The 25,739-nt window shown below is 41.9% G+C and overlaps 1 protein-coding gene across 1 annotated transcript; it reads right to left on the bottom strand.

Annotated features, from left to right (window-relative positions):
- Nucleotides 1-5,440: 5,440 nt before the first annotated feature.
- fbxo33 (F-box protein 33) lies at nucleotides 5,441-12,192 on the bottom strand. The gene is made up of 6 exons (XM_026151706.1): nucleotides 11,631-12,192; nucleotides 8,879-8,989; nucleotides 7,009-7,169; nucleotides 6,715-6,923; nucleotides 6,313-6,610; nucleotides 5,441-5,825 (listed from the first exon to the last, which is right to left on the bottom strand). Exons 1-6 carry the CDS (start codon nucleotides 12,062-12,064, stop codon nucleotides 5,560-5,562), a joined length of 1,479 nt encoding a protein of 492 aa, XP_026007491.1. The 5' UTR covers nucleotides 12,065-12,192; the 3' UTR covers nucleotides 5,441-5,559.
- Between the last annotated feature and the right edge of the window lie 13,547 nt (nucleotides 12,193-25,739).

Below are 25,739 nucleotides of genomic sequence, written 5' to 3'. Positions count from 1 at the left end.
TGCAGTAAGTGCTGGTAATGGTCTCCTGAATAACTGACATCCCATCATCCCTCCAGAGCCTTCAAACCTGTCATTTTTAATGGCAGGACTCATTAAAAATAAGGCTCTGCTAGCTTTGTGTCAGTCAAACAAACTCCGTCTGCATATGTTATAAAAGTCAGCCCAGCACAGGCTCCCGTGCATCCAAAGTGAACATGCATCTGTGTCCTTAACATGCAGTCCTGTTTTTCACCTGCCAGACTGACTCAACATGTGAAACCACCTGATTCCACAGCCCTCTTTTTTTAGCACTGTGATAGTCAAGTTGCTTTTGTCACACCCCCCCCTCTGTCCTTTGTGACTTTGTGTACCGGACACAATATGGCCTCAGAATGCTGAAGCATGGCATCGCAGAAACACACATTAGAAACTCAATTTACCTCCTGAAATGAACAACACCCTTCATAACCATTTCTAAGTGTTATCACACCTCCACTCTGCTCAGACCAGCTGCTAATCTGGTGTGACTCGTCAGTTCTAGATGCATCTCTGATCTCTTCACACATAGACCATTCAAAGTAAAAAATATATAGTTTCTGTAGATAATCTTCTTGCAGACCTTGCAGCAGTAAACTGTTTGCATGTCAGACGGCCTGAGCGACGCCTGTGTGGAATGTCCCGTTCCTAGAAGATCTCTAGCAGCAAATCACTTTATAGCTCAGGACTAAACACTTCCCCTCAAACTCGACCTTGGGTACAGGCTTACTGGCCAAACACCACATCACATGAGACACATGGGCCTTTGTCCTCACTCTGCCATTTTTCAGGGTGCAACTCCTCCTGGAAGCATCTGCGAGAGTGTTTAGTCCCTGACTTTACTGAGATTGAACCTTCTTAGTTTTACATTCATTTGTTCCTCACAGTGAAACAGACGATGGACAGGGAAGAGAAAGGAGGAGGAAAACTCCAGATCACTCTGCTTAAGCCTCTGTAGGAGTGTCCTGCACTGGACTGGACTTTAAGCAACATGCACTGTAGACCCTGAGTGCCGTTTAGAGGTAACACTGTACAAGATGTGCAGCAATGCTGATCCAATAATGCCTTAAAACCCATATTCTTGTGTTTCTAAACACAGGGCACAGTCAATGACCAGACGGGAAGCCTTTTGCTCTCAGGTCTGGATTCACTCCAACCACATGGCGAGACTGTTGACATTTTATCACATCCAGTATGGTCCAAAGTGTAAGAAGGGCAGAGTTTGACACCAAACAGACTATTAATAGTCAGTGGAATAAACATAGGAGAAAAAAGGAGTGGAGAAATATCAGAAAAGTAGGAGCTTTAAAGGAGAAAACAATACTGGACCAGCCTCCAGTCAGTGTGTGTCTTTGTGGGCACTTCAGATAGACTTGTGTCTGGGTTAAGTTTGTTCCTCTGTGGTCTTTGGCAGCTAAGAACACATCAAGGGTGGAGAACAGATCCAGTGACTCCTAAGATTCTTTCAGCTTCAGGCCTGAGGTTTCCATCGTCCTCCTCCTTTTCCAAAAACCGATTGAACCCTGAGAACGAATGATTTCTGTTCCTGTTTCCCGCTGCAGAAGAAGTGATAAGACTACACTGGTGAACACGAGCAAGCCTCACCCTCTCCCCTACAAATACAAATACACACAGGCATGCATACATCGCATGGGACTGCACAGCCAAAAACATCTTATTTATATATTTCTACTGCATACAAGTGAAAAGCTGAGCAGAAAAATGTAGGCAGGATCCGAGAGGAATCAAAACACGATGGCTGCTAAAACCTTCATCACTGCAGCTTTTAACCCTTAAAAACTGAACTAATAATAACAACAACACCTAACAAAGCCAATATTTTTCTGACAGGCAAGGTTTGAAAAGCAGTGAGACTTCAGAGGCTTTCAGGCACAAGATGGCTCAATATTTAGCTATTGGCCACAATGCTGGACTGGTTGCACTTCTGTTTGACCTCTTGTCTCCTTGGAAGGATAAACCAGGATTTCTCTAAACGTGCCTTCACTAAAATAGAGTTTTTTCCATTTCTAGTTTTGTGGCGCAAGTATTTCAGCAAGCTAACAAATCTGAACTGTAATTCTGATTATCTGAGCTTAATCTCTGGTAAAAACACCATTCCTTCCTTTAATTTTGGCAGATAAACAGCCAAATCTAAGTTCTAGCATGAAGCCAATAAAATCTAGAGACTTGTGAAGACAGGAAAGTGCTGATGAAACGAGAGTGGAACAGCTTCTTAAAAAAAATAAATCTACTTGCTTATTTGAGGTGACCAGTTACTTTGACATTACATTCTACTAAACACTGCCGTCATTTTTACACCTCTTACCTGTCTGACATCTACGAACAATACGAAGCTCTAACAGCTCTAACATCTCTCACATAAAAGAGCTTTTAAAAAGAAGAAAGAAGGAGGAGGAGCGTGGAAAAAGATGACATTAAAAAACCAACACGTTTTGGTCTGAATGTGTGATGTTGGTACGTTTCCCCTCTGAGTGTACAGAGCTATTTACAGCCACAAACAGCCTTTAAAAGAAACTCTTGGTACCAAAGTGCATTTATCCTGAGATATGAACCAAGGACTATAGAGATTATCATGGCTAAACCACCAAGGTCCCCTTAAACAGACAAGCAAACATTTGGTATCCGGGGCCAGTCGCTGCGATTAATTCATTCTGAAACTAACAAAGTGCTGGCACACTGGTTCCATATCAGTCCATGGGGAAGAGAATAAAATCACTAAGGTCAACACTGTAAACTATAGACCCTGATATGGACCTTTACAGTGTGCAGTGCCATTGTCCTCGATCTTTGCAAATCCATGCCTGAGCTGAAGCCATTTGGGTGGGCAGCTTTTCTGACAGTGGCTCGTTTACTCACGAAATTTGGGTCTAAAGTCTAACCCAACTTCCATTTTTCCTGTTAAAACCTCAACTCAGCTCAGAAAACTCCAATAGGACCTCATAGCCACTGAGCAGTCACAGCACTGTAGGATCACACTGCTATACTGAGCCCAGTAATCAACTGATGGTGCTCGGGTCTATCTGGAGTCATTTGGTCTATGATGCCTCGCTTTAGCTGTTAACATTCATTTCATGTATTAAAGTGATCGCATTCACTTGAAAGCAGACAAGTAAAGACACTGACTTAATCAAAGTCATGCAATTGTGAATGAATGAGGACAAGCTCAGCCAGACCCACAGTGCCAAAGCATTTCACCTCAGATGACCGACCATCAGTTCAAACATTAATTGGGCCCAGCAGGTCCCCCATTGACAGCATAGATTCATTTGAACCACCCCACAGCCTCTCAGTCCCTCACATCTACTGAAGATATAAGACACGTGCAGCAAGCAGCATGGTTGTGCCATTCTTTAGTCTTTATCAACCATAATCTTTGAAAACAAATGTATGATTAGGTTTGCTGACCCCTCCGACTGAGGGTCTATCGGATGGCAAGATAAACAACAACATCAATAACAACAACTGTAGCCAGAAAACAAGGGGCTGTTTCAAAAGGCAACTGTGACTCAAGAGAAAATAATCCAAAGAAAAGAAAATAAAAACAAAACTTCTACTCACATTAACTGATTGTTTCACACAAGCTACACAACATTGCCACCACTGCTGGTCTTAGAGACATTAAAAGCCTACCTGAGACTGACAGAAGCAGCTTTCGTCACATGACCCGAAACCTTACTGTGCTGCTGCATTGGAGGAGGAAGAGGAAGAAGGGGGGGAAAAAAAAAAAAAAAAAAAAAAAAAGGAGCAGTCTTGGCTATCAGTGAAACCTACAATGTTAAAACTCAGCTATTCAGCAAGAGTAAGCCTTCAATGGCTGGCCAACAGCGTCAGAAATGAATTAAGTTACATTCAATGCACCCATTCCTCCCTCCTTGCTCTCAATCATGATTTGGTCCCCCTCAAAAAGAAAGAAGAGCTCTTCCTACCAACAGTACTGCTGCCATGACCTGTGTGATAGCTGCTCCTGCAGAATACTGCTGCTGTTCTAACATGGCCTCACCAAGAGTTTGGAAGCTGTTACAAAAGAGATTACTTAAATCACAAATATACATATGGCATTAAGGAACAAAACCCCGTTTTCTCTTAAAAAAAAAAAAAAAAATATGAAGGACTACTTGAAGATGTTTTTGACCTCAGAGCCCTCCAGCGTCATGATTTTTGACTTTGTGTCATGCATCCCTTCTGCGTTCTTACAAACAACTGGAAGGCTCTGAAATCAGAAAGGCAGAGATATTCATCCTGAAAGTAGAAAAAGAGTTTCTAGTTGTCGTTTTGTGATGAGCTGAATTTTGTAGTTTGGCCCTGAAAGCGAGTCAGAATACGGGGCTTCCCCATTTAGCTAACGCTGAGGTTTCCCTAGAAAGTCAACAAGTGAGCAGGGTGCAAAGTGTGTTGGCAACAAGCATGTAACAATATTCTCCTCAACACCATCGGTAAGGATCTCAAAACCCCTAAACTATTTTGGCTTTGAGTCGCGCGCCCCCCCCCCCTCAATAATTATCAGTCATGGTGATGACACGGCTGTTACATTAAAACTCACTAGCAGCAGCCACAGCCATTTTACAGTGGCGTTTCCCACCCGGCTGGCAAGGCTCTCGAACTAGTGGACAAGTGCACGAGATGCTCTTTCAGAGCAACAGAAGAAGCAGCTATGGTTGTGTTACCCAGGAGGTTACTAATCAGTAAGTTTACAGACTCCAGACAGATGGATACAGAGCAATGGTTTGTTAAAAAAGATTTAAAAAAAAAGAAAAAGAGAAACAAAAGAACTAAAGCTAATAGCTTGTGCCTGAACACACAACCCTTCTTAAATTCCTACAGTTCATCACTCAACCCGCCTGCCTGTCCTGTTCTAGCAGTGAGCAGGATAATAATATATCTCTATTTAAATACACACAAAGCCAATACAGGCAAGGGAACCACCACGCGGGAAGAAGGAAAAAGAAACCTCAACTGGGTTATACAAAGAGCAAGGAGGGATGGAAACAGTCAAATTAAAAAACAAAGGAAAACAAAACAAATCAAAAGGTACATTACACAGATGCTCCAGAGGTTATTAAGGTGAAGGAGAGAGCTCTGAATACTTGTGGGCAAGACCAGACCAGACTGAGCTGAGCGGGCGCTGGAAGCCGTACGCTGACCCACAAACTAAAACCTGTGAAGTCCTGCCAGCTGTCAGATCTCTGTGTGATATTCAAACCGAATGCTTTTCAGATTGTAATTAGCAATCCAGTTTTAAGTGAATACTCCTATCTGCAATATACATATATTTAAAACATCAGAAGCTGAATCCATTTTTCAAGCAACTGGCCAACTGGATAATAAGCAAAGCAAGACGACGTTGAAAAATGGTCAGACTTAATTATGGAAAAAAAATTTAAAAAATAAAAACAATCAGCTCACGTCAGTTCACATAATTTATAGACTATTCTTAAGCTCCACTTTAGATTTTTCGTTGGGTCTTGGTCTGGTCTGGTCTTGACACAGTTTAGGCTGTGATGTCTTGGGTTTGCCATCCCCTGTCTACATGCCCATGCTGAAGGCGCGCAGCTCATGATGGAAGTGCTGGGTGGGTTCGGACAAAAACACGCTGGAATCCAGGCAAGGCTGCCAGACACGGCCGAGGCCCAGAGAAACCTCCTTCACCAGGTTGTGGACTGGGTCGCCCTCTACGCACACCGACTGGTCTGGATCAAAGTCGATGCTCTCCTCGGAGACGGTCAGGACACGGAGGCTGGAGCCTCGCAGTCGGGAGATGGCCACCAAGTTATGGGACCACACAGTGTAACCTAAATGGATTCAGGAATTAATCATTCAGATTTCAAAGCTAATAATGAACATGTTTTGCAGATTTATACTCGAAACAAACCATAACAACTTCTTTTTAATACGGCCTACAGGAAGGCAAGACTGCCAATGAACTCTGCAGTTACTTTACTGCTGGCTTCCTTCAAGCTACATTAGCTCTCCTGCTAGCAGCCAGTGCACTACTGCCGATGCGCAGTGTAGTAAGCATACCACTGAATTAAATAATAGTCTGTAGACTGGCTTTTAAATATATTTTAAAAAAAAATACAATTATTCAGCTTTTTCCAGGGATGCAATCTAAAAATATTGGACTGGTGTGTCCACAGTCACAACAGTAAGTCCACAGCTTGCTGCACTGTTTAGAAAACAGTCACTACAGGCCTGTTTTGTATGGAATTATTACCACTAGCCACACAGATCTGACCAACTACAGCTCACATTCTATCAAAGAAACAAAACTGAACTCACCATGTATCACGAGTACAGCCAGCTGAGTACATCTCCATGTCAAGAGGACCAAAGGGTCTTCGTTACGATTGATGCTGAGGTCAGGGAAGTCAGGGCCATCCCTCAGGAGCAGGAAGTGAGTCAGCGTTTTGTTGTACTGCTGGGAGATGAGCTCCAGTGTGGCGTCGGTCACCGGCATGCTGTAACTGTCGAGGTGAAGTCGCTCGAGGGGAAGGCTCGGCTTTAGGACCCTGAGGAGCTCAGAGCTGTCGACTTCCAGGGCCATGACGTACACTCGCAGGTTGGCGCTTACACGAACCTGGGGAAGACCAGGTAAACTTACTGATATGCTACAATTTACTAAATACACAGAGCCTCAATTCAGCATGAAATAAAAGCCACAATACAGAATCACAGCAGTACCAGTGCCTTCCAGTTATCCTCTGTAGCAGTCCCTTCTAATGATTTAAACTCCAGGGTGGCCCCGTTGAGCAGCAGGGAGAGGCGATGAAGTGGAGTTCGCCGTGGAGATGCCAGCAAACCACAAAGCTCAGATGTAAAGTCAGTAAAATCGAGAGCCAGAGAATGAAGGTTAGAGAGGCGATCCAACTCAGATGGGGAGACGAGGGGCCCTGAGGGAAATTCGGAGGAAAACTTTCAGTTATTCAGCATTACTGTCACATAATGTTTACAAACTATATGATGTAACAGACATACCTAGCTGATGGTCCAGTAAACTTAGGTGCTGTAGGGTCTCAGCTGAAGGATTGGACAGGCAGGATAAAGAACAGGAAGTCACCAGGCCCAGCATGAAGCTACAAGACAGCCACCTCAGCTGCCTGCTGTTGGAGAGGACCTCCATAAACAACTGTTGGATTCTATCGAGAGACAAAGAAAGACCATTTAAAAAACCAGAATGACTACAGCTGCCGTCAAATCTGGTTTAAAAAACAAAAAACAAAACAATCCCCAAAATCATTCCTGACAGTGGAGTAAAGAAAGAAAAGATCATCAGGGTATATACACTTTCAAAATGTCCTGACTTTATGTGTTTAAATGTAAGCCTAAAATGGATCTATTGTAATGATGTCCAAACAATTTCGACACACACACTACAATCAGACTGGTGGAGCTATGCTCAGCAACTTGGTGCATTTCACACAGTGTTTTATGGCCAATTGTGTCTACAACACAAACCACAGAGCACAGAAGCTACACTGAAATCTCATTTTTATTTAAACATCACTTACTGAACTACTGCTCAGCTACAAAACAAATCCACAACTGCTGTGAATGAGACAAAAAGCTATCAAGGCAGGCAATGATGTGCATGTTATTCTGAAAAGCCAGTAGTCCATGTGCTCTGTAAGTTAAACTGACATTAAAAACACCTGACACAAACCGGCCAACTATGAAACGCTTCGCAAGTTAAGTGAATGCTATTGATCATACTGTTACAGTGGATCACTCTGCTGAGGAATCTGGGATCCTTGCATTCATGTGGATGTTACTGTACATCAGTAAAAACTGCAGCTGGACAATACGCTCTGGACCTCAAGAAACAAAAACAAGGCACTGTCCTCATCCTCTAAATACCCTAAGAAATCCCATGTACATGCCCCAAAAAGTGAGAGCTGTCTGGGAGGCATACTGGACACAAACACTGTATTAAAAAAAACGAGGTTGTGTGACCTTCTTCATAGTCCACTTCTCATCATTGAGACAGGGAGTGGATCTACATGTACCTATCAGAGCATGGCTATCCATCATCCACCATAACGTGTGTCCCAAATACAAAAACACTCAGAGAATGACGGGAAATAAATAAGAAATAGCAGCAGGAGGGCCGAACTCAAATGCAATGACTGATTTAGGCTGCTGCAATTAATAAACACAAATTGACAGAACATAAAACTGGATTCAAGTCATAACATTTTCTGTCTTTTTACTTTAACACACACACACTCTCACTCTCTCTCTAAAGCCAGGAGCTTTTCTTTCAAGCTGTAAATATGTTTCTTAAAGCTGTAAAGTTGGCCATTTAAAAAATGGAGTCTATTGGGACTGATTTGCTTTTGGAGCCAGCCTCAAGTGGCCAGCATTTTTGGCACTTCCGTATTGGTTTAATTCATTTGCTGTCTGCTCAGTGCAGAGGTGTGTACATGCATTCAGATTTGATGGGAATCAAAATTTTCCATCAGGGTTGATATACATAGACGTTGGATACTGGGTTATGTAAATGACCACTATTTAAAGCCCTCAGTCTTTTAAACACCAACAACACACAAAAACAAACGCTCCTTTTTCAGAGAGTCAATGCTTTGCTACTCAGTTTTCTAGGCGGAAACCAGACACACACTTTGAGTGTTTGACGTGGACAAAGACTTTCCTGTGATGAAAAACTGTCTTTTCTTAATTTTGTAAATTAATTGCCCTTTAGAGACACCAAACACCGCAGACTTTCCATAACAACAAGAAGATGCAGTTTTGGAAATATTACTCATTCACACCCACATGCAGCTTTAATTATCACATTTGTCAGTCATTTCAGTGAAACCTGTTTTCATGCTTCGATGTTGTGACTTACTCATTGATCTTTTTGTCCCCCTGGTGGATTACATGCAGGTGAGAGCTGTCTAGTAGTCCCTCTTGCTGGAGAATGAATGTGTCTCCATACAGACTCAGCTTCTGCAGATTTCTGAATAGACAAAGACACGTACAGTTAGAGAAAAAAAAAATTAAAAAAAAAATTTGCAGTTATTACTAGAACACCTGTATCAACAGCAGCAAGTCAGATGAGTCATCTGATCCAAACAACTTAAAAAAAAAGGTTTCACCTGTTAAACAAACTGCAGCAATTTTGTTCAGTGTAATTTAGTCTTCACTTCTCCTGAGCTGCTTTCTATCCCGCACAGAATTATGGCTGCCCTGCACTTTCCCGCAGTGCTGTTGAAAGCCCTTTATATGCTGGCACCCAAAATAGATTGGCAAAGATCAAGCAGCAGTGTATACGCCAAAGTTGATTCTTTCGAACACTGATGCAGTCAATGTAAGCATAGTGGTCACAATGCAGCCAATTACCTTGTTTCAAACAGACGATCTACACCTCTTTTGATAGTAATGTTTGGAAGATCACCAACATAAACGTGGCGAAAAGCAGAAAGGACGAATTTCTTTATAGGACCGGTTACAAACATAAGAGGTAAGGGCAGGTTTATCTGCAAATAGGATGACATTTTCTTTCACATCAGTGTTGTTTTGGCTAAATGAACCAACAGGATTAAGAGGCAATAGATTTATTCATGTTATAAACGTATTGGAAAATTTACATTTTAACATTTTAAGCCATTTTATCACTTCAGTTTAATTTGGTCAGACATAAGTTACAATCAAATAACTGCAAATGACAATAACATGTATATGAATATCTTAAGAAATCAGTTAACACTATTTTTACTGTTTTCATAATGATTGTGCTTAAAGTCAGCATCCCTATGAATGATAATGACGACCTTTAAATAGTCCAACAGTACAACGACACAAGATACCAACAGCCATTACATTATAAACAAATATGAACCTTATCTGGGTGATGTGTAGTCTTCAAATAATAGTCAAACAGGTTCCATTAACCCAGAATTTCATAATTAGTGCATCCCTACAATCAACACTTCGCAAAGTGCCATCATTTATTGAAAACAGTTCCTGTTGTAGGCCATTTTCCCAACATTTTTAAATGTCTGAATTAGCCAACTCAATACTGATGGGAACATATCCCCTGCATAAGTGTCGCACATGCACCAGTGCAACCACAAGGGTTTCATACAGCCGCACATGGCACAGGCGTACCTGCAAGGTGAAGCGCATGTTACATTTGATATACCCACTTCCTGTGTATCTGCTGAGAGTTCAGGTTTATGGGCTCATGTGCAGCTACTTAGTGCCCTTAGAAAGAAACAACAACTTGCCTGTTCTCATTATTCGGAACATATGTCAGTGCTGGTGGAGCTGGCTCAGTGCACTAAATGAAAGGAACAACCCCCCCCCAGAAAACAACAACAAAAAACAAAAACAAACAAACAAACAAACAAACAAAAAACAGGCTTTTCATTACCCAATAGCGAGCTCTGAAGTTAGAGGTTGTAGTCCTGATCTTTTCAAAACTACCATGCACAAAACAGACCATGGTTCTTAGATTCTCATAATGCTTCATCACCATGATGAGATCAGTGGAACAAGTTCATCCATTTATTTCAGTTCTGCTTTCCCCACCAAGCCCACTTTCACAATTTTACATCTGGATGAACCCAAATTTGTCACATTTTAAAAGTGTGTTTGAATAAATCAGGTGTCTGGAAGTGGATTACCACAGATAGATCATTATTGGTGTCTATATGTTGCCTGATACACACCGATAGTCAGTGAAAGTGTTGTGTAGGAAGTGGGAGAACATCCTTCCTTTGCCGCTGAAGCTTATAAAAACAACAGCCTGTTACTGAACTGAAACGTTATCAGTTAAAAGACAGCATTGGCACCAAATGCAACTTTCTGGATCTAGCTAGTAAAGCTGTACACCAGCAGGGAAGTGGGAAAGGGTTTAAGTTATCCTTAAACTGAAACAACTTTAAAACAAACAACAAAATAATGTCAAATATTTCAACCCCTTTAGTAGAATTAAGACAAAGCAACCAGTTTTGAATGCCAGCATCACAAAACACTGTAAAGAAGACGGGAGAAGGTGGAAAAAGGTGTGACACAGCTGCACCAATGAAATTAGAAGCGTTAACAGTGTCAAATTTTGACAGAGTAGGAGAAATTATCCTTTGTGTGTGTGAGAGAGAATATAAGTGATCACGTCCTACAAACGGACAACAGGCTAAATACATCCACACACTGTATATTTGTGTGTGTGTGTGTGTGTCAGTGCTGATATCAGCAAGTCACAGCCAACAAAGCCTTCTAGCCTCCACCAGTGCTGCATTGTACCTGCTGCTATGGAGAGACCATAATGAGAAGTGTAAAATAGGACAGGTGACAAAAGGCATGCAGATGCCTCGCACATGCACCACCATTTAATTTATGCATGCAAAGGTGCCCTTAATAAACCATATGCATAACGCTTGCTGCCACTGCAAAGACCTGGCATGATTACGTAACTCCTAATGCCAGGGTTTGTTTATAGCTAACTGAGCTAGCCAGTTGCTAGCTCACTGCGACGCATCTAAACCCGAGAAATTAAAAAAAAACAAAACAAAACAGGGCGAACATGTCAAGTGAATTTTTCACTCCAATTAAAAATATCAAAGCAGACATTTTCAGAGGTTATTTTCTAGTATTACCTATTGTTTCGGATGCTGGTGAACACACATAACACCTGGTCCAAGTAGGTGGCCACGGCATCCCTCCATCGCTCCTTGTGCTGCGGGTCGCTATCGGGACCCGGAGGCTGGTCCACTCTGGCGGACGACGGGTCGCTGTTCTGATGGCTAAGGTTTCCTTCCACCGGTGCGAGTTCTAGCTGCAAGTCTCGCACAAAAGAGCCAAACTTTCGCATAAGGAACTCAAGCTTCGGGGTTTCGTCAGAGCTGGAGCATCCACCACCACCTATTCGCAGTTTGAGCTCGGTCCACAGCGCGGGGTAGAACAAACACTCCCTCCAGCGAGAGCACACAGCCGAGGCCCGGAGCTTGTCTCGGTCGGACAGAAAGGAGAATATGTGGACAATAAGCTCGCTGGGCAAAGCCATGGCTCCGACACCCCCGCACAGAGCCATGGCGAGCTAAAAACGGCAAAAGCTGCTGTCGAAAAACCAACCAGACGTAAACGAAATGTCACAACCGTTTATTAAAGCGACGAGGTAGCAGCTGCGAATAGCAGCGACGTTTCTTCCTCTCGGCAAAAACAAACCGTTTTCAGCTTTGCCTTCAATACTACTGGAACGTACCACTCCACCGAATTACACGGGGACGGAAACAATCCCCACAAACCTTATCAAAGCATCCATCGCAGGTATTTCTTTTTTATTTCCTAACACTAATATTTTATTCTACCACGCTGATGACTTAGTGGTATTTTCATCAGATTTGGAGTAACCCGTGGCCGCATCGATACCTTGTCACTTGAATGGTTTCATCCGAAGGTGCTGTTATTTTTGCCATACTGACGTGCTCCGTTAGAGGGCAGTGTTTCTCGGCTGGAAAAAACCCGAGCCTCCACATGATCTTTATTTTGGAGTAAGTTTCCAGCACGACACACCCCCTCCAGTTCATGCCACACTCAAAAAAAAGAAAGAAAAAAAATTACAAGGACAAATGCATGGTATGAAAATAATTTGCACAGCATATTTTTAACCAATGAACTGCATCCAATGTGAAAAGTCTGGAAGCAAAAACTGAATGGTAATGGGAGTTTTATTTTTTTAATGTCATTATAGAAGACAAAAAAAAAATGATATAACTGTTAATATAACATTACGTTTCACCTCTCATCCGAGAAGCTTCTTCAGTTCTAAGAGCAATTGGTGGAGAGTCCCGGATTTTTTCCCCATTAATTTTCTTTTGCCTTTTCTTTGTTTAATTTGGTTATTTTGTGTTCAGTTTCCGGATATGCCTTAGCCTTTTCGGGTAAGGTAGTTGTTTGCAGTCATTTGATAAGTTAAAATCTCTCTGTGACTGTCTATTTTACCTTTGATGAAATTTTTATAACCATAATGAATGATTGTTTAACTTAAACATAGTGACACCAGTGTGTAAAGTGTAAAAGGTCAAAAAAAGCAACTCATCATGCCCCGATCTAAAGAAACTCAAGAACAGATGAGAAACAAAGTAAGGCTACGTTCACACTGCAGGTCTTAATGCTCAATTCCGATTTTTTGATCAAATCCGATTTTTTTGTCTGCTCGTTCACACTACACATAAAATGCGACAGCAAACGCGCTCTAGTGTGAACGCTCAAAGCGGCCCGCATGCGCAAAAGAAGCTCTCACACACAACGAGCTCTGTTTAGACCCAGAGCAACAGTATTGTTTGACTGATGGCCCTTAATATGCAGACTTCGTTTCCCAATGTTTGCTTTAAGTTATTTTGTTATTTACATAATAATGTAAATAACCTGATAATGATCCTTATTGCTGTTTAAGAGAGGAGCGGTGCTTCAAATGATAGCTGCAGATTTCTGTCAGAATCTGCAGATTATACAGTACAAATAAAATGTTCACATTGTCTTCCCAACAGTTTCACTAACATCTACACTGGATGGCCAGGAAGCGTTCGCGATGTCTTCTCGGGCGCTTCTCTGGCGCTGATAATTGGCTTCAGTCTTGTGTCGGTGACGTAAAAGGCGGATTTAATGCGACTTGACCGTTCAAACAGCAGTCGCTTTCTAAAACATCGGATATGTATCGGATTCAGTACCACATACGAAAGTGACCCAGATCGGATTTGAAAATATCCGATTTGTGCCGTTCACACTGTCAGACCATGATCGGATATGGGTCGCATAGGGTAAAAAAAAATCGGATTTGATGCGCTTTCGCCTGCAGTGTGAACGTAGCCTAAAGGCTTATAAAGCCATTTTTAAGGCTTTGGGTCTCCAGCGAACCACAGTGAGCGCTATTATCCACAAATGGATTGCGTTTGGGATCATTACTTTGCGTCCACACTCGTTTCATCTGACTCTTGGTGGCGCTGTCACTTGGTGTTCGCTCGCTCTGCGGTAGAGTATCACTTCCTGTTCCTGCTCAAACACAGTGGTGTTTCTGAGTAGCTTATTTGCGTAGCAATTTAATTAACAACTTTTAAATACATTCTTTTTCATAGTATAATCTTCACGTGCTTCATCCGAAGCACACTTTCTGTGTACTCACTACCTAATTTATAGCCAAAGTATTCACTCACTGTCTCTGTACTGTTTCGCTAGCTTAGCTTAGCTCGTAGCCGACTCGTTAGCACCATGGCTACTTCACCTGTCCCTCCTGCACTTTCTTGCTCATTGTGTCAGATGTTTAGTTACTCCTCAGCCTCCTTTAGCAGTAATGATATCTGTAACAAATGCAGCATATTTGCAGCTCTGGAGGCCAGGATTACTGAATTGGAGACTCAGCTTCGCACCCTTCATTCACCCATAGCTAGCCAGGCCCCTGTAGCTGGTGCAGCCGAAGATAGCGTAGGCCCCGCTAGCTGTTCCCCGGCAGACCCCAAGCAGCTGGGGAAAGAGGGCGGCTGGGTGATGGTGAGGAGGAAGCATAGTCCTAAACAGAAGCCCCAGGTACACCACCAACCCGTTCATGTGTCTAACCGTTTTTCCCCACTCGGCAACACACCCGGTAATTGGTGATTCTGTTCTCAGACATGTGAAGCTAGAGACACCGGCAACCATAGTCAATTGTCTTCCAAGGGCCAGAGCAGGCGACATTGAAGGAAATTTAAAACTGCTGGCTAAGGGTAAACGTAAATTCAGTAAGATCATAATTCACGTCGGCAGTAATGACACCCGGTTACGCCAATCGGAGGTCACTAAAATCAATATTGAATCGGTGTGCAACTTTGCCAAAACAATGTCGGACTCTGTAGTTTTCTCTGGTCCCCTCCCCAATCAGACCAGGAGTGACATGTTTAGCCGCATGTTCTCCTTAAATTGCTGGCTGTCTGAGTGGTGTCCCAGAAACGATGTGGGCTTCATAGATAATTGGCAAACCTTCTGGAGGAAACCTGGTCTTGTTAGGAGAGACTGCATCCATCCCACTTTGGATGGAGCAGCTCTCATTTCTAGAAATATGGACAAATTTATTAAACCCCCCAAAATATGACTATCCAGAGTTGGGACCAGGAAGCAGAGTTGCAGTCTTACACGCCTTTCTGCAGCTTCTCTCCTCCTGCTACCCCCCCCAAAAACCCATCTCCATAGAGACTGTGTCAGCTCCCAAACAGACAAAAAACAAACTAAAAACCAGCAACAAACAACTTAAACATAAACAATTACAAAGAAAGAACAATAAAGTATCCACATCTGAACCAAAGAGTAAAACAGTGAAATGTGGATTATTAAATATTAGGTCTCTCTCCTCCAAGTCTCTGTTAGTACATGACTTAATAATTGATCAACAAATTGATTTACTCTGCCTTACAGAAACCTGGTTGGACCAGGATGATTATGTTAGTTTAAATGAATCATCACCCCCGAGTCATTCTAACTACCAGAAATCTCGAAGCACAGGCCGAGGGGGCGGTGTGGCAGCAATTTTTCACACCAGCCTATTAATTAATGAAAGACCAAGACAGACTTTTAATTCATTTGAAAGCCTGATGCTTAACATTGTCCACCCCAGCTGTGAAACTCAGAAACCAGTCTTACTTGTTATCATCTATCGTCCACCTGGGCCTTACACAGAGTTTCTGTCTGATTTCTCAGACTTTATATCTAATTTAGTTCTGAGCTCAGATAAAATAATTATTGTGGATGATTTTAACATCCATGTAGATGCTAAAAATGACAGCCTCAACATGGCATTTAATCTGTTATTAGACTCAATTGGTTTCTCTCAAAATGTAAAAGAACCCACCCACCACTTTAATCACACTCTAGATCTTGTTTTAACATATGGCATAGAAACTGAACATTTAACAGTGTTTCCTGAAAACCCTCTCCTGTCTGATCATTTCCTGATAACATTTACATTTACAATAATTGATTACACAGCGGTGGAGAGTAGACTTTATCAAAGTAGATGTCTTTCTGAAAGCGCTGTAACTAAGTTTAAGTATATAATCCACCCACTGTTATCATCTTCAATGCCCTGTACCAACATAGAGCAGAGCAGCTACAGTGGGGCAAAAAAGTATTTAGTCAGCCACCGATTGTGCAAGTTCCCCCACTTAAAATGATGACAGAGGTCAGTAATTTGCACCAGAGGTACACTTCAACTGTGAGAGACAGAATGTGAAAAAAAAATCCATGAATCCACATGGTAGGATTTGTAAAGAATTTATTCGTAAATTAGGGTGGAAAATAAGTATTTGGTCACCTCAAACAAGGAAAATCTCTGGCTCTCACAGACCTGTAACGTCTTCTGTAAGAAGCTTTTCTGTCCCCCACTCGTTACCTGTACGAATGGCACCTGTTTGAACTTATCTGTATAAAAGACACCTGTCCACAGCCTCAAACAGTCAGACTCCAAACTCCGCCATGGCCAAGACCAAAGAGCTTTCGAAGGACACCAGGAAAAGTATTGTAGACCTGCACCAGACTGGGAAGAGTGAATCTACAATAGGCAAGCAGCTTGGTGTGAAAAAATCAACTGTGGGAGCAATCATCAGAAAATGGAAGACATACAAGACCACTGATAATCTCCCTCGATCTGGGGCTCCACGCAAGATCTCATCCCGTGGGGTCAAAATGATCATGAGAACGGTGAGCAAAGATCCCAGAACCACACGGGGGGACCTGGTGAATGACCTGCAGAGAGCTGGGACCAAAGTAACAAAGGTCACCATCAGTAACACACTACAACGGCAGGGAATCAAATCCCGCAGTGCCAGACGTGTTCCGCTGCTGAAGCGAGTGCACGTCCAGGCCCGTCTGAAGTTTGCCAGAGAGCACATGGATGATACAGCAGAGGATTGGGAGAATGTCATGTGGTCAGATGAAACCAAAGTAGAACTTTTTGGTATAAACTCAACTCGTCGTGTTTGGAGGAAGAAGAATACTGAGTTGCATCCCAAGAACACCATACCTACTGTGAAGCATGGGGGTGGAAACATCATGCTATGGGGCTGTTTTTCTTCCAAGGGGACAGGACGACTGATCCGTGTTAAGGACAGAATGAATGGGGCCATGTATCGTGAGATTTTGAGCCAAAACCTCCTTCCATCAGTGAGAACTTTGAAGATGAAACGAGGCTGGGTCTTCCAACATGACAATGATCCAAAACACACCGCCCGGGCAACAAAGGAGTGGCTCCGTAAGAAGCATTTGAAAGTCCTGGAGTGGCCTAGCCAGTCTCCAGACCTCAACCCCATAGAAAATCTGTGGCGGGAGTTGAAAGTCCGTGTTGCTCGGCGACAGCCCCAAAACATCACTGCTCTCGAGAAGATCTGCATGGAGGAATGGGCCAAAATACCAGCTACTGTGTGTGCAAACCTGGGCCCTGTGCTTCGTACGTCGCTTACTACATCCAAGATCAAATGAAACATCCAAGACCAAACCATCGAGCTAACCGTGAGCGCGCTAATCCGGTTCCCCGAACACACCTGCTGTTGACGATTAGTACAGCTGGATGAAGTAATGTGCGATCACTGGGTGCCGTAAAAGGGGATACGCATCGATAGCAGAAACAGTGATCGGCAACCCTCTGATTGGTCGGCGAAAATGTCGAAGGAGTGCGCTCGGCTCGGTATTTTTCGGCAGCAGAGCAAGAACTCCTGAGTGAGGGATTTCAGGAGTTTCAGAGTTTAATCAGAACGCAAGGGAACACTGCAAAGGCTGCAAAAGCAAGGAGAGAGGGCTGGCAGAAAGTTGCTGACAAATTAAACTCGTAAGTAATTTAATAATAATAATAATAATATATTGGATTTATATAGCGCTTTTCAAGGCACCCAAAGCGCTTTACAATGCCACTATTCAGTCACTCTCACATTCACACACTGGTGGAGGCAGCTACGGTTGTAGCCACAGCTGCCCTGGGGCAGACTGACAGAAGCGAGGCTGCCATATCGCGCCATCGGCCCCTCTGGCCAACACCAGTAGGCGGTAGGGTAAATTTATTATATTACACTATATTATCCAATATTATATTACATTATATTATATTGTTATATTATATCCTCTTTCACATTAGAGCCACAACAGGACCCACTAGAACATGGGAACAAGTAAAAGTGAAATATAAGAATATTCTATAGAATGGTAATATCTATCACTTATATTGCTTTTCGTCTCTTGGAAAGAGACCCTGAAATAATCTGTTTGTTTGTTCATAACAGCAACCAAGAAAAGGGCAGAGCAAAAAAAGACAGGTGGTGGTCCTGCACCCCCTCGTCAACAAGTTGGTTAAGTAAATAATACCCTCACGGGGAAATCGATATCTCTCAATGAGCACACTGTCGCGCTGAGCTAAAGGATCCTGTCTATCCCGCAATATACGCTGAATTCTGAGGACTCTCCTTATCAATCTTGCACCTTCCGCAATGGGTGGCTCGCGTAAACGGACAGGACATGGCTGCGACAGGCTTCCCAAATCCACCTTGGCTTTTATAGCCGTGGTCTCTCATCTTGATTACACGAAGTAATTTACAATTACTACTCTGAAATATGAATTACATCTGTAATAATCACATACATGTAATAGAATGTTAATAGTACATTTCCCTTTTTTAGGAAATGACCTGTATGTATCTGTGTGACATCAATAAAAGGATCAGGTGCTGCATTATCTTTAGTTACATTGATGTTATTTATTTATGGTGAAACAGTGGTGGAATATCGCTGTTGCTTTCGTATAAATGAAGCGGACATACCTGCGTGGCCGCGATCTAATCCTGTTTACATAAAGTGAACCTGCTCCCGAGCAGGTTTACGCTTACGGCTCTGTTGCTATGACAGCAAGTCCCGGATGAGCTTCGGGGAACCGAACGATCCAGGATCACGCGAAATCGTCAACAATCTAATCCAGCTAACTTACTTAGCGAGGTACGAAGAACAGGCCCCTGGTAAAGACCTATAGTAAACGTTTGACCTCTGTTATTGCCAACAAAGGTTATGTTACAAAGTATTGAGTTGTATTTTTGTTATTGACCAAATACTTATTTTCCACCCTGATTTATGAATAAATTCTTTACAAATCCTACCATGTGGATTCATGGATTTTTTTTCACATTCTGTCTCTCACAGTTGAAGTGTAACTCTGGTGCAAATTACTGACCTCTGTCATCATTTTAGGTGGGGGAACTTGCACAATCGGTGGCTGACTAAATACTTTTTTGCCCCACTGTATCTGAACGCTACCCCAACAGAGGTCGATTATCTTGTTAATAATTTCACCTCCTCACTACGTACGACTCTGGATACTGTAGCTCCTGTGAAAACTAAGGTCTCTAATCAGAAGTACCTGACTCCGTAGTATAATTCTCAAACACGTACCCTAAAGCAGATGACTCATAATCTGGAGAGGAAATGGCGTGTCACAAATTTAGAGGATCATCATTTAGCCTGGAGAAATAGTTTGCTGCTTTATAAGAAAGCCCTCCTCAAAGCCAGAACATCTTACTATTCATCACTGATTGAAGAAAATAAGAACAACCCCAGGTTTCTCTTCAGCACTGTAGCCAGGCTGACAAAAAGTTAGAGCTCTTTTGAGCCAACAATCCCTTTAACGTTAACTAGTAATGACTTCATGAACTTCTTCACAAATAAAATTTTTATCATTAGAGAAAAAATTACCAGTAATCATCCCACAGATGTAATATTATCTACAGCTACTCTTAGTACCATTGATGTTAAGTTACTCTTTTTCTCTAATTGATCTTTCTGAGTTAACTTCAATAATTACTTCCTCCAAGCCATCAACGTGTCTTTTAGACCCCATTCCTACAAAACTGCTCAAAGAAGTCCTGCTAAGATAAGATAAGATAAGATAGAACTTTATTAATCCCTCGGGTGGGTTCCTCTGGGAAATTCGATTTCCAAAAAAAGCACAGCACCGACAGAAGTTACAGAGTTACAGAATATTATATATATAAATATATATACACACACACACACACACACACACACACACACACACACACACACACATATATATAAATACAGAGACAAATATAAATAAAATATACGAAGGGGATAAATAGAATAAATAGGAATAAAAATAAAAATACAAGTGAATTGCACATTTCAAGTATTGAGGTCTATTGCACTGTTGACTATTTACAAAAAGTATTGCACAAGGTATTGTACAGTGAGGTGAAGAGGCACTACAGCTTAGTTGTTCCCCCCTCCTTTGTCCTCCTGTTTCCCCTCCCTCTCCCCTCCAGAGAGGAGTTAAACAGTTTGATGGCGTGTGGGACAAAGGAGTTTTTAAGTCTGTTAGTTCTTGTCTTGGGGAGAAGCAACCTGTCACTGAACAGACTCTTCTGGTTGTTAATGGCCGTGTGCAGAGGATGCCCAGCATTGTTCATAATGTCCATCAGTTTCTTTAATGTCCTTTTCTCTGCCACTGTCATCAGAGTGTCCAGCTTCATGCCGACCACAGAGCTAGCCTTCCTGATCAGTTTCTCCAGCCTGCTAGAGCTAGAGCTGCTACTGCTAGAGCTGGGCGATAGAACGATAACGATATGTATCGCGATATAACTTTTACTCGATAGAGAAATGAAACTATCGCGATAGACCTCGCCGCTCTTGTCCTCTTTTTTTTTTTTTTTTTTTTTTTAAAAAGGTCAGCCAATCCAAATTAAGTAGTGCAGAGCCGAACCAATCACAGCCGCAGCGTCACGTCGCGTGACTTGTTACGTACAGCACAAGTGCCAAGCCGCACATGTGTATTTGTTTGGGAAGCAGCCAGCCACCGTACCGCCCGGGTAATGGAGGAAATGAGTGTGCCGACTAGAAAAATCAACCGAGCGTGACCGAAGGTTACCGAAGAGAAAACAGATGATGGTTCCAATGCCGGAGAGATTGTCGAACGGAAGAGCCAAAGAAGTTCCGTAGTGTGAAGGTATTTTGGCTATTTCAAGTCTGACAAAAAACAGAGTAGCGTGCACTGTAAATTGTGCCGAAAGCAAGTCTGGAAATACAATAAACTGGTGCATGCGTCACACTGTGCGCCACGTTATTGTTTCGGTGAAATGGATTTCTACAATACTGTTACTGTTAATTCTACTCTCTGCAGTGTTTAAATGCTTACATATACACAGAGTTACTGTCCCTCCACATATACGACTGTTCCGCTTCTATGCCCCAGCTTTGTTTACTTTTCCCCACCGAGGCTTCTAGACTTCTGATTGGCCAACATTTCTGCACGGTTAGGAATCTAGCTCCACCTGCTGCTTTGGCATGTTCATAGCAGCGTTTTCCTTCATTTCTGCCTTTATGTGTGGACGGGATTATTTTTTAAAACGGAAACGGAAAATCTCCGTTTTCAAAAGTACCCGTGTACGTGTGGACGTAGCCTCAGTCTCTGACTGGAAGCGCTAATTCGTCATTCGGCTTTTGTCAGACTAAAGTAACTGTTAAAACTGTTTGAAAAGCTAAGCTATACAACAAGGAGAGATTGAGAATTTCCTTTTAGTTCTCAGTTTATTTGATATTGACGAACGTTAGTCAGTTTTGTCTGTTCTTCTGTAAAAACAAACTAAGATTTATTTTTAGAATTAATATTTTGTTTCTAAGTGGAATTGACAATTTAGTAGTCTGTTTCGTTTGTTCTATTTTGAAACCTAAACGCTTTAGCGGCTGCCTTTTGTGTAGTTTGCAATATTTGCCTTTATTTATCTGAAAAAGTCTCATGTTCCTTAAGTACATCTACCCTGTTGAACTTCATTCATCCATTCACGTCCGCTTAATGGATGAACTTATTATGGGAAATAAATATTTAAATAAAAACAAGCTGCTGATTATTTCACATTTTACTTGTGAGCAACGGCACATTTAAATCTTACAAATATAGTTATTTGGCTTATATCGTGATAGATATCGTTATCGCCTGAAATGAAAAAAAACATATCGTGATATGAAAAAATCTCATATCGCCCAGCTCTAAGTCCTGCCATTAATTAATTCTTCGATCTTAAATATGATCAACTATGTACCACAGGCCTTCAAGCTAGCTGTAGTTAAACCTTTACTCAAAAAGCCATCTCTACACCCAGCAGTCTTAGCTAATTATAGGCCAATCTCCCAGAGGTGTGGACTCGAGTCACATGACTTGGACTCGAGTCAGACTCGAGTCATTAATTTTATGACTTTAGACTTGACTTGAAAAAATGTTCTAAGACTTGTGACTTGACTTGGACTTTTACACCAATGACTTGGGACTTGAATTGGACTTGAACCGGTTTACTTGAAAAGACTTGATATTTTACCCCAAATATAAAATTTAACATGCATATTATATAGAGATTGAAAATGTGACGTCATTCACGGGTAGAACCGCAAAGGATTCTGGGAACTCGTGGCAAGCGGTACTAGCGCACGCAGGCTTTCAATTAAAATCAGTTATACAGCGATAAAAAGAAACACAAAAATGTCAAGAAGCTGTTGTATTATTAACTGCAATAGCCGGTCGCATGACAGCCACGGGAAGCCGACGGGTAAAGAGATCGGTTGTTATCGGATTACGTCGTTGAAGAGAAATTGTTCGAGCCATGTTTCCGAAGTAACAAAGGCGACTGGATTGCAGCCATTCAAAGACCAATTATAACGTCCCAGAACACTCCAGCTCACAGGTTAGTCTGCTCCAAGCATTTCCACAGAGGTCAGTCTGCTGTTGTAGTTAATGCGTCATTTTTCTTAACATAATTGGTGATATAGGTTACAAGCAAGTCTGGTGCTGAACAGAAATTGTCGCGCTATGCTCCTTTGTTTATTGTGTTTATTGTGCATAAATAGTGAATTGTCCTGACACAATATTGCGTTTCGCTTCTGTTATTATGGTACATTGACAAAAACATATACTTTTATTCACAGGATAAAACAGTTGTTTTGTATCACTAATTGTCCAGTACGATTACAGCATACAATATTATTGTCACTGCTACATTTCTGTGATGCTACCAGAAATTATTTCCACTGCTAATTAATTACTCTTGAGCTCAAAGGTCCTATTAATAAATGGTTAACGAATGTGTATTTATGACGACGATTTGTGAGACTGGTAAACTTATGATCCGTACGATGGTCTTTACTTTCTACACGGTGCATTTCAAGGTCCTGTACCCATCCGTTGGTAAACTGTACCTGGGCTTGTTGCAGTGACCGGAAGTTACTAAACTTCATGAGTGTGTGCACTCACTCCAAGAAGCGTATAATTATAAATATGCATATAAATATGCTACGATGAGATAGCTGACTTCATCTAACTAGCAAATGTTGTCCAGGCTACGTTGGTGATGCAGTTTTTTTTAAAATATGTATGATATTTTTGTCATGCGATTTTAAAGCCGGTCCTGCAACCGCATCCAAGAATAACATGCAGCTTATCTCAGAACTGTCGGTGAAAATTATTCTTGGAGCTAGGTTTAATTGAGCTGCATTTTAAAGAGGTGCAATTTCACAATTTGTGTATATTTTCTAAGTTCACTATTTTGTCATGTGTTGAGAAAAACAGATTTAAAAATTACATGGTCTAACATTTACATTTAGCATATAACTGCAACATGCTTTTTTTCGGGTTTCTTTAAAGACTCGAAAGGACTTGAAATTCAAAATTTCAGACTTGTGACTTTACTTGGACTTTTACACCAGTGACTTGAGACTCGACTCTGACTTGCGTGACATTACTTGAGACTTGACTTCAGACTTGAGGATAAAGACTCGAGACTTACTTGAGACTTGCAAAACAATGACTTGGTCCCACCTCTGCAATCTCCAACCTTCCTTTCAAATAAAAAATCCTTGAAAGAGTAGTTGTCAAACAGCTAACAGATCATCTGCAGAGGAATGGTTTATTTGAAGAGTTTCAGTCAGGTTTCAGAGCTCATCACAGCACAGAAACAGCTTTAGTGAAGGTTACAAATGATCTTCTTATGGCCTCTGACAGTGGACTCATCTCTGTGCTTGTCCTGCTAGAAATGCAGCATTCGATACTGTCGACCATAATATCCCATCAGAGTGATTAGAACATGCTTGTAGGTATTACAGGTACTGCACTGCAGTGGTTTGTATCATATCTATCTAATAGACTCCAGTTTGTGCATGTAAATGGAGAGTCCTCTTCACACACTGAGGTTAATTATGGAGTTCCACAGGGTTCAGTGCTAGGACCAATTCTGTTTACATTATACATGCTTCCCGTAGGCAGTATCATTAGAAGACATAGCATACATTTTCACTGCTATGCAGATGACACCCAGCTCTATCTGTCCATGAAGCCAGATAACACACACCAATTAGTTAAACTGCAGGAATGTCTTAAAGACATAAAGACCTGGATGGCCGCTAACTTTCTGCTTCTTAATTCAGATAAAACTGAGGTTATTGTACTCGGCCCTGAAAAGCCTAGAAATATGGTATCTAACCAGATTCTTACTCTGGATGACATTACCTTGGCCTCCAGTAACGCTGTGAGGAACCTTGGAGTCATTTTTGACCAGGATATGTCCTTCAATGCACATATTAAACAAATATGTAAGACTGCGTTCTTCCATTTGCGCAACATCTCTAAAATTAGAAATATCCTGTCTCAGAGTGACGCTGAAAAACTAGTTCATGCATTTATTACTCCCAGGCTGGACTACTGTAATTCATTATTATCACGATGTCCAAAAAACTCACTGAAAAGCCTTCAGCTAATCCAAAATGCTGCAGCAAGAGTACTGACAGGGACTAGAAAGAGAGAGCATATTTCTCCTGTTTTGGCTTCCCTTCATTGGCTTCCTGTTAAATCCAGAATTGAATTCAAAATCCTGCTCCTCACATACAAGGTCTTAAATAACCAAGCCCCATCTTATCTTAATGACCTTGTAGTACCATATCACCCTGTTAGAGCACTTCGCTCTCGCTCTGCAGGCCTACTTGTTGTTCCTAGAGTATTTAAAAGTAGAATGGGAGGGAGAGCCTTCAGTTTTCAGGCCCCTCTTCTGTGGAACCAGCTTCCAGTTTGGATTCGGGAGACAGACACTATCTCTACTTTTAAGATTAGGCTTAAAACTTTCCTTTTTGCTAAAGCATATAGTTAGGGCTGGGCCAGGTGACCCTGAATCCTTCCTGAGTTATGCTGCAATAGACATAGGTTGCCGGGGGATTCCCATGATGCATTGAGTTTTTCCTTTCCAGTCACCTTTCTCACTCACTATGTATTAACAGACCTTTCTGCATTGAATCATATCTGTTATTAACCTCTGTCTCTCTTCCACAGCATGTTTTTTATCCTGTCTTCCTTCTCTCACCCCAACCGGTCGCAGCAGATGGCCCCGCCCCTCCCTGAGCCTGGTTCTGCCGGAGGTTTCTTCCTGTTAAAAGGGAGTTTTTCCTTCCCACTGTTGCCAAAGTGCTTGCTCATAGGGGGTCATATGATTGTTGGGTTTTTCTCTGTATCTATGAAGCGCCTTGAGGCGACTTATGTTGTGATTTGGCGCTATATAAATAAAATTGAATTGAATTGAATCTGCATCATCCTTGTAGATGGAAGCAAATTTTTTTTTATCAAGAATGTCTCGGTACATTTTTCCATCCATCCTTCCTTCTATTATATGACAGCCCAGCTCCATGATTTGTGTCAAAGTAACTCAGGATAAAACACA

Source organism: Astatotilapia calliptera, chromosome 19 (genome assembly GCF_900246225.1).
Source record: "Astatotilapia calliptera chromosome 19, fAstCal1.2, whole genome shotgun sequence".
In the NCBI taxonomy this organism is placed as follows: Eukaryota; Metazoa; Chordata; class Actinopteri; order Cichliformes; family Cichlidae; genus Astatotilapia; species Astatotilapia calliptera.
This window is presented reverse-complemented; position numbering and strand designations above follow the sequence as displayed.

Bases quoted from the DNA above. Each gene is read 5' to 3' on its own strand.
- fbxo33 (XM_026151706.1), bottom strand. From the start codon at position 12,064: ATGGCTCTGTGCGGGGGTGTCGGAGCCATGGCTTTGCCCAGCGAGCTT. The intron at 6,611-6,714 runs GTACTGCTGTGA...GGTCTTCCCCAG, and splicing joins AGGATAACTGGAAGGCACTG to GTTCGTGTAAGCGCCAACCT. The intron at 5,826-6,312 runs GTGAGTTCAGTT...GAATCCATTTAG, and splicing joins GGCTGTACTCGTGATACATG to GTTACACTGTGTGGTCCCAT.